The sequence below is a fragment of the Falco rusticolus genome, chromosome 8 (genome assembly GCF_015220075.1).
Source record: "Falco rusticolus isolate bFalRus1 chromosome 8, bFalRus1.pri, whole genome shotgun sequence".
Classification (NCBI taxonomy): domain Eukaryota; kingdom Metazoa; phylum Chordata; class Aves; order Falconiformes; family Falconidae; genus Falco; species Falco rusticolus.
Genome location: NC_051194.1, coordinates 2,899,696 through 2,917,356, shown reverse-complemented (window position 1 = coordinate 2,917,356; position 17,661 = coordinate 2,899,696). Strand labels below are relative to the sequence as shown.

Here is a 17,661-nt window from a genome sequence, read left to right as displayed (position 1 = left end):
AGATCTTAATCTATCTCAGAAAAGTGTTTTTAGTTTTTCACAGTAGCATTTATAATGATTGAAAGCGTAGGCTGGAGAGGATCTCTTTCTGTAGCAATGAACAAAAATAAGAATAACTTTTCAGCATTACCATATATCAATAGCCAATTATTTTTGTATGGATGGGTTCTGGCTGGCTGCTAATGGACTGACAATGAGATAAGTCTTCCAGGAGAGAAACCATCATTTTAAAGATGGAGTGGCTGGCCTTTTAATTTTAAGGTATTACCAAAATCACACCTTTCACCTTTAAAAATTGTAAATGATCAGCCTTGTTCTAAATCATTTAATTGCTGTTTGAACTGAGCCTGGCTCATGCTTTGCAGGGGTTTGTCTTTCTTAGCACTGATGGTGCCATTTACATTTCTTAATTTTTCTTGAAGAGTGACGTCCTCCTTGCTTGTACTCTCCCTCCCAGCCTGCCTGCTGGCCATCTGTCTGCAGAGGCAATTTAAGGAATCTGTAGCCAATTCGCCCTTGCTTGTATGTATTTCTTGAACTTGATATACAGTGTAGATATGCACAGGCATAAAGTAAAACCTATTAAGCGATGAGATAAAACATGAAGATGCTTTAGAAAACTTTTCCAACTGTTTCAGATGAGGCAGACTCACATTTTCTTGCTGTTTTTTCTTTTGCTTTGGTGCACGTTCTTTCAACTTCACCTCTTTCATTCATCTGCCTCTTTTTCTCTGGCACGGGGAGCTTTGACGACGTGGATTAGGAGCCCGTACCTCTGACCGACTGCCTACTCGTCTGCTGCACAGCCTCCTCACTTTAAACTTCCTCTTGAAAACAAGCTTGAAAGAAAGATCACCATATGCTCCAGAACGCGTACCAAGATTTTCCTATGACTCGACTGTATGTACGGATAGCCAAGGAGCTTGGGAAAAAAAAATCTAACACCTTATTATTATCCGTGCCCATGGATCAAAGTGCTTTCTTGTCTTCAGATAAACACTGTCACTGTCTTTGATGATCTCTCCTGTGCATCTGGGAGGAGAAACCAACACAATATTCAGAGATTGGTAAATTGAGGAAAATAGGTACTGTTCCCAGAGCCGCAAGCTGGGTCAAGGGCCACAGGAGCCATTCACGCCGGCGCCGCCGTTAGCCCTGCATTCGCCTCACATGTGGGCTTTCCATTTTCCATCCACACCAATTCCTATGCAGGCACCTGGGACCATTTGCTCGAACCCTCCGCGTGTCCCCTGCGCAGCAACAAGCCAGCTGCTCTGACAACTCCTAAGAAATACACAACGTGCCTTGAGTTCCTGTGACATTTTATATTCCAAACTTTGCCCAGTGGCTGATGGTTCCTTCCTCAAAGTGACATATTGATTGTGCGTACACGTAGGGTGAGTATGATTGTGTTCAGTATTTTGAGCTCATCATCTGTTATCCCATTCTCATTGTCATCCGAGGCCCAGGCACTATCAAATTGGAAGCAGTAGCGTAGAAAATTACGAACAAATCAAAAAAGACTACAGCTGTGAAATGAATCAAACCACTGTTTCTACCTTTAGTATTTCCTTTGGTATAAAACATCTTTTACAATTTATTTTTTTATTATTTCGGGCTTACAGCTATGAAGGCAGGGGCGAAGCACTTGCAATCCAGCACCCAGCATTTGCGGGCATTTAGCAAATAGAGCAATCGTTTACTGAGGCGTGATGAAGACACAGAAGGACGGATCTCCAAGGGCAGCACCTACCTAGATCTGGGCCTTGACCCATTTTGACCACCCAAAAGGACATGCCACTGCCGCAGAGGCTCGTCCATAGACATCCCAAACTGGTAATGCCATGGGAGACCAGTGCCCAGCAAAAACTCTTGCATGTCTGCTGCTCTTGACCTTGGTCCTCTCCATCTGCTGCAGCTGAAATGGAGCGATGCCATTAGAAACGTTCAGGTCTGAGCTCCATGTCAGCTTTTCAGAGCAGCCCCTCGGTGTGCTAACGCTGTACCCTGAGAGCAGGCTTTAAATATGTGTGTGTTTGTATGAAGATGACCACATTAAATTTAAGCAGAAATAAATGGTAATTTAACTGGCACAGATACACAAGGCTGACATAATCTCTAAAGGTTTGAGGCTGCTATTAAATTTGTTCCTCCTTATTAATTTGTGACCAAGAGGATAATGAAAAACTGGCAACTCTAAAGTTGACATAAAAAGTAAAAGATATACAGTTGGCATGGATAATTTTATGCGCTGTCAAAGCGAAAAGGCTTTGCTAAATATATGTAGGCAAAGATACGCACTGTCATCTTAATGAGCAATTAAAAGATGGACTCCTAATAATTGAATCATGACTCTTGTCACATTTGTGTTTGTTTAATATCTCAAGTTTTGGTTGAATCTGGCTTTGATTTCCTATTTTAATCAGGTCTGATTTAGGCTCTTGGTTCGAATGACTAAAAGTGATGAGCATGAATCTTGTCCTATTACCTCCTCTGCTTCTTGTTTCCAGTGAATACCACATTATTTTAAACCCTCATGTTTAATTATTACATTTAGCTAGCAGGACTGGACAAAAGGGGTAGGTGGGTGATTTGCCGTCATTGGAAGTTTGAATTTTCAAAGAGGAAATGTTGTCTTCCTCTTTTGAACATCACTTAGGAGATTTTGGAAGTACTTCAGATGGCTCAGATGATCACCAGGTAATTCCTTTGCTGGTGGAAATCAGCGAATCTTGGCTATGTGTATTGCTCTGGTGTGTTTTTTGTTTGTTTTGTTTTGGGTTTGTTTGGGGTTTTTTTATTTAAAAAACCAAAGCCCAATAAGAGAAGACCATCTGTTCTTCAAAATTCTCTCCCTTAAACTAACTGCTGTGGTCACCCTTGGATGCTATCGTATCTTCAGTGACATGGAGCTGTGCCTCACCAATCTGTTGTTTAAGATTTCTCATCAAATTCCTGAAGTCGCATCAGTCAAAGCTGACGACAGGTTGCACATTTCCAGCTCCTCTCACTGGAGTGCGCGACACCAGGACTGGCCCAGGTCTCTCCTTCTTCACAGTCCTCGGATCTGCCCACACCATATTAAACATATTGTCATTTACAGCTTCAGCTCCTCTCAACTTCCATTTGTTAATGGTTTTAATGGCTTCCAATGGTTTTATCATTTTTATTCAACTGAGGGAAGGGAAGAATGCTTAACTGTCATTTCAGTGGACAGGTGATTGTGTGTTTTTATGGGGGGGAAAAAAATATTGCAAACTTGTTTTTTTTCCCTTTCTCTGTGTAAGAATCTTCCCCTCGTCAAGTCTCTCTTTAAAATAATCCATTTTTCTTTTCCTTCTAACCGCAATCACTGTTTTTTGGGCCTCTCCAATTCCCAGTTCAAAGGAAAGTAACAATTATTTTGCTTCAAAGTCATCCAGCCCTGAAGATGAGGAATTTATCAGTTTTTCATTGCCAGCCCGCTGTGGAGCAAGGAGCAGTTTATTTCTGCAGATCTATAAGAGAGCTGTGTGCTTTGCCCAGGCTTTGCGGGAGGGTGAACCAGTGCAGGGGGGACAGCAGACACTCCCTCGCCCGCCCAACCCCAGCAAAGCTCCCACAGCATCCTTTCAAAAATGCCCCTTGGGATACAGCCAGGCTTCCATGGTGCTTTTAAAAGGTCTTGGGACAGATCGAAAGTGTTTGGAAAGGAGGGGGATAGAGCTGGCCGGAGGTGGAGGGTGCAGGGAGGGGTGTTTGCCAGTTGTTTTTTGGAAATTGTATTTTCAAAAGGTTGGAAAACATCAAAAGAACACCAGAGAATTGCACAGGACCCAAGCGTGCAAGATGCTAAAAATGATTGTTGGTATGTAACTGTGCCAACGGTGGGAAAGGGAAATCTGGGATCCTGAGGTACCTGGGTTAGGAACGTGGGCACCCCCGGCACCTGGTAACGCATGGCGGAGCAGGCTGGTGCTTTGTGTGAGCCGAGTCACCCAACACACCAACTGCGCGGGGTAAACACGCCCCTTCTTTAGCTGCCGAGAGCGAGGTGCTCAGTTTCAGGCACAGGCATGAAAACAGCAGGAGCAGCGTTCCCGGAGCACGGGGCGGTCGCCGCAGGCTCCTGGCACTGCGGTGCCAAGCTCTCGCCTTCAGCTCAGCTGCCGGGGTCACGCAGAAACACAGCAGCTCCAGCCCATGAATGTAAAACTGCACCAGGTGGTGTAAAATGAGCAAACTGTGCCTACTGCTATGGAAGTGTCGCGGCAAGTCTCAGCCAGGCAAGCTGTTGGTGAGGAGACACGATGGCATCCCTCCCCTGTGTCCTCCAGCACCCGTGGGTGTCAATAAATGGGGGCTGCGCGGGCACATCAAATGTCTGCTAATGCCTCGTGTTTATGTCCGTCTTGAAGAGATACAGAGGGATTAGTAAATACTTCACGTTGACAGCACAGACATGTTTCCATAGAAAAATGATGTTGGTAAGCAGCAAGACTTTTCTTCCTTCCCTTCGGGAAATGGGGAAGAGTTGTCTCCACCGATATTACTTCCAATTTTTTTTCCCTCAGGAAAGAGAAAAAGATCTCACTGCAGATAACATATTTGCCTCTGATTAGATTTCAGCTTTATTTTTTTAAAACCTCAGACCTCTTAAACCTATAGGCCAACTGTGAAATACGCACTCATTTCTTTTTTTAGGACACTCTACAAAGACCTCCTTTATATTGCCCGTGCACAGCTCACACCGGATACTCCCCGGTTTATTACATTTGTGATTTCTTTTTTAATCCACACCTTAAATCGGCAATTTCAGGTAATTTCCTTCCCAAAGAAGGAAACCAGAAAAAAAACCCAATAGTCCCTACGAGCCTTTGTGCACCGTTTGGGTAGAATAAGTTCCAGGTTTTTTTGGTAAACGCTGGTGGTATTTCAGAGGTGCTGCATTTAACAGGCCAGAACTAAAGGTGTGAAAAATTCTGGAGACCCAACCTGCTGATCATTTCGTATTTCCTGCAAAGAAAATAAAACACACACACAGAGGCACAAAAAAGCTTCCTCTCATGGAAGAGCCTTTTGTGCACCCTCGTGCCTGATTTTGTGCAATGATTTGTCAATAAGCAGATTTTCTTCCGGACTAGACCTGGTTTCTGAGAGTAGCCTGTCGCTTTTTAAGGATGTGAATGAGGGGGTCCTGTCCTTGTCACACTGAAGCCAACGACAAATTTGATTTAATTCAGCAGGATCCAGCCGTAAGACACTTTGTAGGAAGAAACACAAAAATTGGCATGTTTATCAGGTCTTTTAGACTGTTCATCTCCTTCTGTTGTTAATTGTGGGCGTTACATTGCCTTTGCCACATGGCCTAATCCTCACTGCCTTTGAAACCGAACCCCCCAAATCCCCCTCGTTCCCACGGCACCACTGTGCCTTCCTCTCCCGTAAACATCTATCCCCCTTTAAAAAATAAATGAGAAATTATTATATTGATTTTTTTTTTTTTTTAAACCAGATGCGATGGTGAAGAGGAGAATGAATGAATTTCAAGGTTTGCCTCTCTGCATAAGCAGGGGCCTGTGGAAACGGAGCATTTCAGTGGGCTTCGGGGCGGTGCTACCGTGGGCAACCCGTGGCGGGTTATGGGGTCCCATGGGGGAAAACCGGGAGCCCTGTAAAGGCACCCCGTTATACGGCCACATCGCACGGGGTCAGGGCTGTCCCCTCGCCCCGTCCCCCACTGCCCGGCCTCCTGAGGCACTGGCCGCCCGGTCCCTCATCCAAAACCGGCCCGTGGTACTGGCACTCACGCAGGGATGCTCCGAACAGGGGCCCCGCGGGATGACCCCGCTGCCCACCCCCCCAGCCCCGTGCTCCGCGGGGGCGGCCCCGCCGACACCCCCCACCCGCCTCGCTCCACGGGCGCCTGCGGAACGGCCCCGCTGCCCCCAGCTCCCGCGCTCCGAGGGGCGGCCCCGCGGTGCCCTCCTCCGTGTACCGCTGCGGGACGGTCCCACCGAACCCCCGCCGCGTGCCCCGCTGGCCCCCGCCCACGGCCCCGCGGCCCCGAAGGGGCGGCCAGGCTGTCCGTGCCCCCCTCCCGCTTGCCGCTGCAGGACAGCCCCGCTGCCCTCCGCCTACGGCCCCGTGCCCCGAGGGGGCGGCCCCGCTACCCGCCCCCCGCCATGTACCGCAGCGGACCGGCCCCCCTGCTGCTGCTCCCCCCCGCGCCCCCGGGCGCCCCCCGCCCCCCGCCGCGTGCCCCGAGGGGGCGGTCCCGCCGTCCCCGCACAGGTGCCGGCGATTGGGTGGAATATGCAAATGCGGCGGTGACGTCAGGCGGCTCCGGCCCAGAGAGCAGAAATAGGGCCGGCCCGGCCCGCGCCGCGGACTCGCCCGCCGCCGCTCCCGCCCCGGCCCGCCGCCCCCGGCCGCCGCCGCCCGGCCCGCCCCGCTCCGCTCCCCGCCCCAGGTGAGTCCGCGGGAGGCGCTCCGCGTTCCTGCGCGCCCGGCGGAGCGCTGCCCGTCGCCGCCCGGGCCGGGGGCAGAGCGCCCGCGGGAGCCGCTCCGCTCCGCGGCGGTGCGCGCTCGGCGCCGGGCACACGCGGGGCTGCTGCCGCGCTCCCCCGCCCGCGGCCCCGGGCCGGGCGCGGTAACAGGTGGGCGCCCGCAGCGGCGCTGGCAGCGTGCCGCCTGCCCCCTGCCAGAGCCCTGCAGCCGGGGGCGCGACGGGGGCGCCGCCGCGCGTGGGGCGGACGCGGCTCCCTCCCCTCGGGCGCGGAGGGCGGCCCGGCCTGTCCCCCCCGCGGCGGAGCTGTCGGGGCTGCCGCCGTCGGTGGGACGCGGGGCCGGGCGGCGCGTCCCGCCGCGATCGCGAGTGGGGGCGGCGGTTCCTCCCGTGGCCCCTGGGTGGCGCCGTGGTGCCGGCGGCCGTCCCTGCGGAGCGCCCCGTCGGGGCGCGCTGCCGGCCGCGGGGCTGGGGGCGCCGTGCCCCGGGCGACCTTCAGGCTGCGGCCAGCGGCGGGGCTCCGTGGGCAGCGGGGAGGGCCCCGGGGTTAATTCGTGTATCAGAGCTACGGGGCTCCTTTCCCAGCTCGTGTAAAACGCTTCTGCGCGGTGGAAGGAGGTGGCTCCTGGGCCGTAGCGGGGGAACGGGACGGTGCGGGGCTTCTCCGAGCCAAACCTCGGAGCAAACCTGTGGTGGGAACGCGGCGAAGTGTCGCGGAGGCAGCCTTGGGTACCAGGCTTAAACACCTGCGAGGTTTAGGTGCGTCTTGGCATCCCGGCATCCCTGCCGGACTGATGTTCCCCACATTTCTTCTGGGAGCACTGAAGCGTCTTGGAGAATTTAAAGATCAGATGAGATATTTTTAGGTACGCTTTTGCTCAAATGAAATGTCTAGGTTGTACTTAAACATCACCGCTGGTGTCAGTGAGTTCTTAAGGCATCGAAACTGATTTATTTATCTACTGTCTACTTATTTATTTATCTAGTATTTATCTACAGTGCTGCAGCTGGCTGACTGACTGGCTGGCTGACTGCTGTTGGGCTTCATGATGGCTCTCTGAAAGGTTATCTTAGAATAGATTTTTCTCCTTAATTTTGTAGCTTAATTTTATAGCACTTGTAGCACTCAACGAGAAATTATGGATGTCAAAATTATTTTGCAGGCCGTAGAAATGCTGTTTAGATAAGGCTGAAGCAATTGGAGCAGTTAATGACAGGGGAACTGAGGACCAGATTCTTATCTGGTGTTAATGGAGCCAGTTTATATAGAGGGAATAGTCTGGTCCGACTGCTTTCCTTTTGCTATAGTAACAGTCATAACTTCAGGTAATTAAGTTCAACCTCTTTCTAATGCAAAGTGTCTTGGAAATTATTAGAAGCCATTGTGATCTATTAATTTCTCAATACTAAACAAATAAGCTGTAATTTGAGTAGCCCTGAAAACAAAACCAATAACTGCTTTTGGCAAATTCTTTAATCTTATTACAGTCACCATAATTGAATTCTTGAAGCTTCTGTGTTGTGGAGGAAAAAGTTGTGGGATCTCTGCAGCAATCTAGCTTTCTGACAGCTCACACTGCATGACACAGGAGTGCTTTTAAACAGCGAGTGGTGCTCCCTGCTCAGGTGGCCGGTGTGGTTAGTCCCCTTCCTTTTCAAGGTGACCCTTTTTGCTTGAGCAGCTCTAAAACCTGTACCCTAAAACCTGTGCTCATATCTTTGGCTTCCATCTGTTTGCTGTTACTTGTCTTCGTTCAGAGGCATTGCAGCAATTTTCTTGCAACTTGAGACTCTCCTGGTGTGTTGGTGTCAACACAAACATATCTGAGCTCGGGATGGATGTTCTGCAACACTTCGGTGTTACAGCACCAGCAGAGCTTGGCCACGGCCCGCGGTCCTGCTGGGCTGGGCACTGGTGTGCAGGCGAGCCAGTGTGTTTGAGCTGCTTCACGTAACGATGCGTAGTGTGGTGCTGCTGTGCTTGTGGTAGTGTTTCTTGGCAAAGCAATGCTGGCTGTAATGCTGTTCTAGCTCAGAGGAGGAAACTGCAACTTTTAGGTAAACTCTTAGGCTTTGCATAGTATCTTCTTTAACGTAAGAGCCAGAAGTGGTTTGGAATGGACTCCCCTGAAACCAAAGGAAATGTGTCACAATGGATGTGATGCACCAGTTTGTTTACTTTAAAATAGTCTGGTTTAATTCTAGCATCCACATTACAATTACAGATGTCTGTATTACACAGTAGATTAGAATCTGTCTCTCTGCTCGTATGCACTGTGGAGAGCAGGTGTGTGATAGAAACTCCCTTCCACCTCAGATCTTGAGAGATTTCTAGGGTTTAGCCACAAATGTTCTTTGATTTTTTTAACTGCTTGCCTTATGCAGACATTTCCATATGCAGGCTTTGGTTTATCTGGGCAGTAATATCCACACAGGCTCATGTCCTGCGAATCTGTCCCTTGTTCAAGTGAGGAAGGGAAATCAGTAGTAAAACTTGTCCGAGTTCACAGTTGTGGTCTAGATCGATTAAATCAATTTGCATTTTTCTGTTGACTTTGGGGAACTTTAGACTGCAATCGGATAGCTGTATTGCATGATGCAACTGCAGACCAGATTCTGCGAGGAGCCTTCCACTTAGCTCAGGGTAAGGTGATGCTTGAGCTATGGTTTAGGATGCCAAGTGACATGAAAAGGCTGTAAGATTTCAGTTAACCCTCACCTGATATTTATGATGCATATTTGTTGCTTAGTTTAGGTTTTTCAGATGTATAATGTATATTAGTCTGTCCTCCTCTCTGTATGAGAGAGAGCAATTAGTGTACTGTCAGGCAGTATGCAATAAAAATAAGTAATTTCTAAACGGACTAGAGAAAGATGTTCTACAATTTCTGTTTGTAAAGCAACCAGAGTTTCTAGCAGGTAGAGGCTGCCCTTTTGGTTTCATCAGTGTTACAGGCATCCTAATCCAAACACAATCATGTTTTCTAGCAGTTAGTTATTTACTAAATAGACGCTAAACTAGCTGGTCCCCTGTTTGGCTCTAGGATTGTGGTTTCAAGCAGGGTATGAGTCAGAGGTCTCTAGAACTGCAAAGTGAAATAGTTCTATTTGCTGTGATGGTATCAACTGAGCATACATAAGACCTCTATAAAAGAGCGTGAGAGACAGTATTGCTGTGCAAGAGCAATTCATAATGTAACAATGTACTTGTCGCTTATTGATATAGTGACTCTGGTTTATTAAACATTTATTTGTAGCCCCAGTAACATTACATGTGAGGTTTCTAATTGGAATTTAGAAAGCCTAATAAATTTTGATTTCATCCTGAGTGCTCTCAATTCAGGGTGTTTACATTAGTGCTGAAGAAAAGCAATGCCTGAACTCCACGGGCACGTGGTGTGCGGCGGCTGTAGGCTGTGCTCGTTCTATTGATGGTGTGTCTTTGGGCAGACTAAATAGCTGAGACAGTCATGGTGCAAATGGTCATGGCTTTGAAATGAATCGTGATGTGTCAAGGCTTGGATGTACCCTGCAGCAAATACATGGCGTGAAAATGCTGCAAAATGAGTCCTGTCAAGACAAGGTATGTCATGGGGCCTTAATTCAGCTAGGCTTAATTTTGCCATTAGCAGGTAACTCGCCTTGTTAATGTATGTTGCTCAAAGGAACCAGCAGCCTGTCACTTGTGTGCTATAGAAATGCCAGTGCTTGCTTCATTAAGTGGTCGTTATGCTTTGTTGGTGGGTCCTGTTGGCATCCTCTGCAGCTGCCATGAAAGGTCAGAACTTCCCTCAGCTACCCTGGAAATGGTACCAAGGCCTGAAGACTCCTTTGGTATTTTTGTTGTGAGAAGTAATGATACTCTTTGCTGTCCTCTTCCTCAGAGACGCTCAGATGAAGTTCGGAGCTCTCCTGGCTGAGCTGCCAGGGCACCAGCTTGGGGTTGTGCATGTATGAAACACGTAGCTCTATCTGAGAACACTTTGAATAACTTCATTGGTGTTACTTCCAAAGTCATTAAAAAACCCACAGAAGACAAGAACCACTGCTCAAAGTGGATGCGGTTGTGGTAGGAATCCTTGCTTGCATCTTCCCATTCCCCTGGGGTGGGGCGGTGCCAGGAGATGGTGCTGCTGTTGGGTAAGATGAGTCTGGGAGGGATGGGAAAGGTCTCTGTTTGGGGGCAGAGGCAAACGAGTTGAGAAATCACAGCCCCAGGCAGGGCTCACCTACATCGTGGTTGGAGAAACACATCAGCCCTTTTCAGCACAGTTTTTCAGGTCTTGCCAGTTCCAGTGGGTTTGGCGATGTGTGGGCAGATGCCTTAATATGGGGGAAGAGTGACCGTTCCTGTGATTTGGTGTCAGCTGCCAGGCCCTGGCTGGGCTGGCCCTGCAACCCTCATTGTAGCCTAAGGGGGTGGCAGTGGCTGTATCTGCTGGAGGCGGCAGCATCCTCAGAGTCAGAGGGGAATAATGGTATTTTCTGTCACACTGCTGGAAGCTTCCAAGCAGCCAAAGAAGTGAATATGGGTGTCTGGGGCTTTCCTGCAGGTCTGCTGAGGGTACAAAGTGTGAATCCCTGATTATGAATGACCCTGTGCCACCAGGGGTTCTGGAGATGGGATAAAGTCACCCTTTAGCTTCTGCAGTACCATAACGCCACGCTTTGATGTGGGTTGCTGTTGGCTGTGGTAGCTCGATTTAGCAGTCCCGGGGCTCTGGTTCTGCAGAGGTGCTGTTTGGGAACAGACTAGGTACAGCATGTCCAGTGGAGGATAGCTTTGGGGTAAATGTTTCACAAAACTACTGCAGTACGGGAATTCATGGCAAATTCATGGGTGCAATCCAGGAAAATCAGTGTTGTACTGCCTGTGCTGTGGGAGTCTGCAAAGATCCATCAGCACTGGCCGGGTATGGATGAGCACTGTCAGCTGAAGCTTCTGCTGTGTGATTGAATCTGAGCTGGGTTTTGTTGGGATGATTGTTTTATGACTTTTCTCTTGTTTTCAGCAGACGTGAAATGATGACATCAAGAAGCTTTTGGCTATCTCTCCTATTGCTTGGGCTTTTCCCATTGGTCACGAGGGGATGGATGGATGTGGAGAGGAGCAGAAGGCTGTATTCAGATGCGGGGAGGTTGCATCAAGAGGTATTGTACACCAGCTGCTGCTGCAGCTACAACTCTTCTGTTTCTATTTTTGTGCTGTGTTCAGGCTCTCCATACTGTGAAAACAGAAAACAAGTGAGAGCTTATCTTTGTATATTCATGTTAAACACCTTCTGAGGAGGTCAGTGAAGCAGAAGCTTTTACACTTTTTGAGTATACTGATGTTGTTCTGGGAGTGAAATTGTGCATCTGGCCATTGTGGAGATGCTGTCTTTGCCCAAGAGACTTTATGGTATGCTCTGTCCTCGGGCTGCTGGGACCGATGACAGTAAATCTAATAAGATTTACTGGCTCTTCCTTTGGGTCACTGGACCTTCAAGTGAAACCTGGAAAAAAGTCCTTTTGCTGCTTAAAAAAAGGAAAACTGAGCTGTAGGTCTTTCTGAGGGAACCAGCAAAGTTACTGCCCTGAGTGTTTCCCTCCTGACTTTCTGATGTCAAACCCCTGCAAAGCACAAAGTAATTGGAAAGGGACCAAGAGAGTGTGGTGGCCACAGTGAGGGGTGGTCATCTTCATCCAGCTGGAGAATGCCTGCCTCAGGGGGGTGGTGGGACTCCTCATGTGTTAAAGCACGACAGTAACATGCTCTTCATTGTTCAGTCCCTGGGCTTCTGGCAGTGGAGAAGCAACTGAATCTGTTTTTGGTGCTGAAGGTGACAGTGTTGGCTGTTGCAGTGACATGGATTCAGCAGGTCCCCGTTCGGACGGGTGCCTGGTGCTCCCGTACCAGAGCTCCCGGTGTGCCTTGTTGGACAGATGTGGGTAGGCTCCGATTTTCACACGTCTGTGTGAGGTGTGTGAATCAGGCCATAAAAATGTAGAAATGTGACTTTCATGAACAGAAAATGATAAATGCTGAAACAATTTTAGTTATTTAATTAGTTCCCAATTATCTTAGGTTGGCTAAATGATTGCTCAAATGCCTGAAAGTGGGAGATGGTGGGGGAGGCAAGGGAAAGGAGACCTTGCAATTTTTTTTAACTGCCATTGCCTAGAACACTTACGTGCTGGCAGACACATTAGTCAGTGCCAGGCTAATGGTAAGCCCTTGATGGATTTGTGTTGCAATTGGATCTATTTAAGCTTCAGGATTTTGTTCTAGTTGGAGAATCCCATTTCTCCCAGTCACATCTCATCTACAGATACCCGTAGTTGTGTGCATTATTTCAGTAAAACGGTTTAAGCCAATTAAAAAGATGCTTTTTGCTGCTTAGCAGGACTTGAAAGTCACTTCATTGGAGTTGGAGGTTCTGCAGTTCTCTCAGGTGTGCTTTTTTTCTTGAGGTCTCCATCCTCTGCTCTGTAGAAGTGAAGAAAAGCAGTTACCCTCCACACCTCTACTGCTACTACATTGCTGTGTAGATGCAGGTAGTACACTGGCACTCTGAATGTATTCTTGTATTGTCTTAGATCACTTTTGCTTTTTTATTAAAAATAAATATTTTGCATACTTTTGCATTTGGAAAAAATCATTCCTCACTAATGCATATTAGTTTTGTTATTTTGAAAAAGTCTGAGGAATGAAATTCATTACACAAATGATTAACATAAATTGGAGAGCTATTGTACTACTTGAAAGACATTAATAAATTTGATCTTCTTTTTAAACCCCATGAAGTTATTGTACCAACTACTTGATCTTCCTTGAGGTGAAAGGATCTAAGCTAGAAACTTGTTCAGATTTGCACGGAATTTAACAGGTATGAATATTAAAACTTTTAATGTACAAAGGATGTAGTTAAAGTAGTGTCAAGAGATGTAAGTTATATTGCAGATTTTTAAAAAAGCAACTATACAGAAAGCTCGTTCCACAAGAAAGTGTTTGTGACATGGCACCAAACACCAGGGTGAATCTGGAGCCCCAAATGTAGCTTTCAGGTAGGTCAGTGAAATTGAGATAACTGTTGTTTTCCTTCAAAAGATGTTTACTTTGTCTTTCAGAAAGCAGTTTAGCCATAATTCCTCTTTAATAATAAAAGTCACCTGAAATCTTTTCCTGGGGATATTGGGCTTTGTTCAGTTCAGAGCTCCTTATTCATCAAAAGTTTGTTAGTTACTAAATTCATGGTTTGATTAATATGTAATTCCATTAACACATGTTTAAAACATTGAATCACAAATAGAAAAGCTCCTAGCAATTCACTAAAATTGCTTTAAGAATGTGTAAAGGGTTAATTTACAGGTCAAATAATTTGAAGTGTGTTCTGATCTAAAATTCCTATGAACTTCATCAAAGCAAATACTTGGGTATGGGTCACTGACCTTCACTAATACTTGTTCTGATCTACATAGGAACAAGTTTACTGAATCAAAAGCATTGCTTAATTTATGTTCAGATTGCTAAATCGATTTGTTCATGGTCTGTGGTAGAATTATTGCAGTTGTGCTTTGCATTTATAAAGGAAAAATAAGTCTTGAGGCCATAGACTTCAACATACAGCCCCTTCTGCATGAGAAATTAACTCTCCAACATAGCTAAGGTGTATGTTTTCTTGATGCGCAGCCTTCTACCTCTAGAATTTATGGGGTGTTCCTGAGAAGAGGTTGTTTTTCTGAAATATTTTTAGTTCTGGTTAGAATAGCTAATAAGCGGGTGCATGCAGTCTGAAATTCTATGGGTGTAGGACAAACTAAAATAGAAAACCTAATTAAAAAGGACTATGTTAGTGTTTAACTGAAAAGGTCCAGCTTGCCTAGTCCATATTAATTTTGGAGAATACTACTGTTACTTTTACATTGAGAAACTTCTCATAGTCTGGTTCCAGAGAGAGCTGGAAAGTTCTTGAAGCTTCTGGGTGCTGCACATAGACTGCTGTGGAGCTAGGAGGTGCAGCTTCCCAGGGTTGAACCTTCATGGGACTAAGTCCTACTGGGTGGAGTATATGCCAAAGTATCTAAATATATAGTGCTTGCCAGTCTGGGGTGATGTTTTTGAACAAATTTTGCCTCTGCCTTCAGCAAGGCTGATTCCGTGCTAAAGTTGGACATTCTGGAGGTGGTTGTGTTTCATGGGCAGCTCTGTGCTGGCTTAGAAGGGCTTTGAGTTGCCCATGAATCACCAGGTGGTGAGGTCTGGGGTCACCTTTTCTTTCTTGAAAGGATTCTCAAAAATGTAGCTCGGCAAGTCATTGCTGGTGGCAGTAAAGGGAGTTTCCAGCATGAGCGTAGCAGAAAAAGACTTAAACAACCTGAATCTGAAATAATTCTGGAGTTCAGATTTGAAGAACGTAGCCAGGAGATTCTGATGGAAAGCCAGTGGTACTACTCCACTCAGTCTCTACAAGGTAATCCACACAAGTAGCTCGGATTTTTTTCCATCAGGGTATTTTACAAAAGCATCTTATTAAATACTGAAATTTGACAGCTAGCTTTCCTTCTGTTCCCTGCTTTGTGTGAGAGGCTGCTTTTCTGTATGTGCCAAAGCCAAACTGGTTTTGCCACAGTTCTTGGGACAAGCTTCTCATCCTTTAAGCCATGGTGCAGCAGATCAGTGCTGCAGGTCTTCATCTACTCTTCCAGGAGTGGGTCTCCCATCTGCTACAGGGAGCTCCTCAAACACAAGCTGGCACAGCACAGCATCTCAGAAATTAAATTCTGTGTTATGCTTTCTGGGCCATTGCTGGTAGGTAGCCTGAACAAGGCTGGCCTAGCTGGATAGTGTGAAACTGAAGAGTAATCCTGTGTTGTGGTACATGTTTAGTTGTTTTGTGTTGAGTTGTTAAAGGAAATATTTGGATGTCACTGATGGCACAGGACAGACTGGCAGGCATCCTGTGGTCTGTTCTGGGCTACAGAACCAGAACTGCTCTGTAGTTTTGTAGCAACACTTAATTGCATTCATTTGGCTCTCGGGCAATGCTCTTCTTGCCACTCATGCTCCTATTTAAGAAGTCTCCTGACACTCCAGAAACATGTGCACAGCACCCCATGCTCCTGTGGGGAGAAGAGCTGTGTGTCTCTCCAGCGCAGAGCTCACAAGTGATGCTCCATGTGCTCACGCAAGTACCAGTGGCTCTTGCAGATCCAAGCACTGGCAGGTTTGCTTTTCCTTTCTGCGTGCTGCAAGATGTTCATACCTCTCTGATGCACCTTAACGGCCCTGTCCCCTGCAAGGTGCCGTTGGTGTGCAGTGCTGTGTCTAATTTGGACTGTGACAGCACAGTTCAAAGGTAAACTAGACAAGCTGTGCCAATAATTATTTCAGTACCTTGATAATTTTTACCCATATCAACCTCAAAGTATCATGTGTAGTTATACCAGTGCTTATTTTTATGCTAATGAATGTAGCAAATATGCTCATTTTTTAAGGTACTGTAACTCTTCTTACTAGCATTGGAAGGTGTTGGTTGTGTAGGCTATCTGTCGTTTGACTGGTTCATTATTACTTGCATGACACATGAACTGCTTAAAATCTCAGTGTAATAAATGTCCCCTTAAACTTCACTGTGACTGCAAATAGCTGGGTCATACCAGCCCTTCAGTGCCATCCTGCACAGGATAAAGCATCCCTCTGGAGTCCACTCACAGCCTCAACTGCGCTTGTCCAGAAGTATCAATTATTGCTGAAATTCCTAATTATCTTCAGTTTCTTAAATGTTGTTCCACTTACTGCTGCAGCTGAAGACCACAGCTGGTTATTCCAAGTAGCAGGGGAGTCATGGGGGATGATTTTGTGCTCCTTCCCCCAGCAAGGTCGTATTTCCTAATCTGACAGACTGTGAAAGGAGTGCTTTGGGAGGTAAGGTACAAAATTGCAAAGGCTTTTGGTAAAAGCTTTTGCTTACAATTCAAATACAGGCATAATTTCAGAGTATGAGCCTGGAATAAAACAGTGTGTATGAATTTTATATGCAGTCGCAGATCTAATATCCTGGTATTTATTATAAGAATTATTAGTCGTGTGTTCTCTGCCATGTGTATGTTCTTCCTGCTTGTCAGGCAGTTTGAAGAAAGGACATAAAGAATCAGATTTGAATTAAAATCAGTACTGGGCTACAGCCTGCTCCTGTTTTAAACATTAATGAAGGTAAAGGGAGACAAGACTTAAATTTATTTTTGTATCACTTTGCTATGTACTGATAATTTGCTTCTTGTAACATGCATTTATGTAATATCTCTAACAAGCTGTAATTGCTGCTTGTAGACCCTTCTCAATCTTTACTACTATATTATCCTTGTGGAGATGAGAAGCTTTTGCTCTGAGTGTTGGTTATCAGAGTAACTGCATTTCAAGGTGCTGTGGAATGTCTCCATAGTATTTGGATACACGTGTTGGGATCCTTCCACTGCGTCCCTAAACCTCAACCACCCCATCCTGTGTACCCAGAGGGCTTAATACATGTTGTGTTTTATGGAACACTGCCCAGAGGAGTTTAAAGAATGCTGTATCTTACAGGATGCTGTTATGCTTGAAGTACTAGAAAATTTGAATGCTGAGTTACTTGGAACAAGGCAGGCACTGTATACTTGAATAAAGCATAAAATCTGAAGAATCTTAGTTTGCATTGATGTTTATGGTTCAAACCATAGTGAGAGTAAGCAATTGTCAGGATGCATCTATAGCACAACAAAGATAACTTTTTTTTTATGCAGTCCCTTACAGAACCAAAATCCTGCTTCCTTTTTTTTTTAAACTTCTGGCAAGATGCAGTTTGTGATACCGCTTAGTGGTCCTGCACTGCCCAGCCTGCTGGGAGCTATCACCTTCCAGCAGCAGGACCACCAGCCTCTGCAGGGGTGAGCTCCCTGCACTTAAGTGGTGATGACCTTGAGTGATGATCTTTAAGTGACTTGGGTTTTGGTGCTGTAGCTGGAGTTCGGAGGGTTTGGGTGCTGTCCCCCAGGGAGCGGTGGGACCCTGGGCTCAGGGTGCCTGGCTCTGTGCTGAGCTGTGGCACTGACTGAGCACAGGAATCAAATATCAAAGTTTTTCTCATGTCACAGTTGAGCAACTGTGAAAAGTCCTACCTAGGTGGGGAAATGCAGGTGTATTTCTGAGGCAGAGA

General features: G+C 46.6%; 1 protein-coding gene across 2 annotated transcripts in view; it reads left to right on the top strand.

Annotated features, from left to right (window-relative positions):
- The first annotated feature begins 6,441 nt into the window (after positions 1-6,441).
- The window catches only part of FSTL4 (follistatin like 4), a 236,378-nt gene continuing 225,158 nt past the window's right edge, over positions 6,442-17,661 (top strand). For both annotated transcript variants that reach the window (XM_037398594.1, XM_037398593.1), the window contains exons 1-2: positions 6,442-6,451; positions 11,500-11,638. In XM_037398594.1, the coding sequence (XP_037254491.1) occupies positions 11,510-11,638 (129 nt within the window). In that variant the 5' untranslated portion in view covers positions 6,442-6,451; positions 11,500-11,509. The remainder of the gene's footprint in view (positions 6,452-11,499; positions 11,639-17,661) is intronic.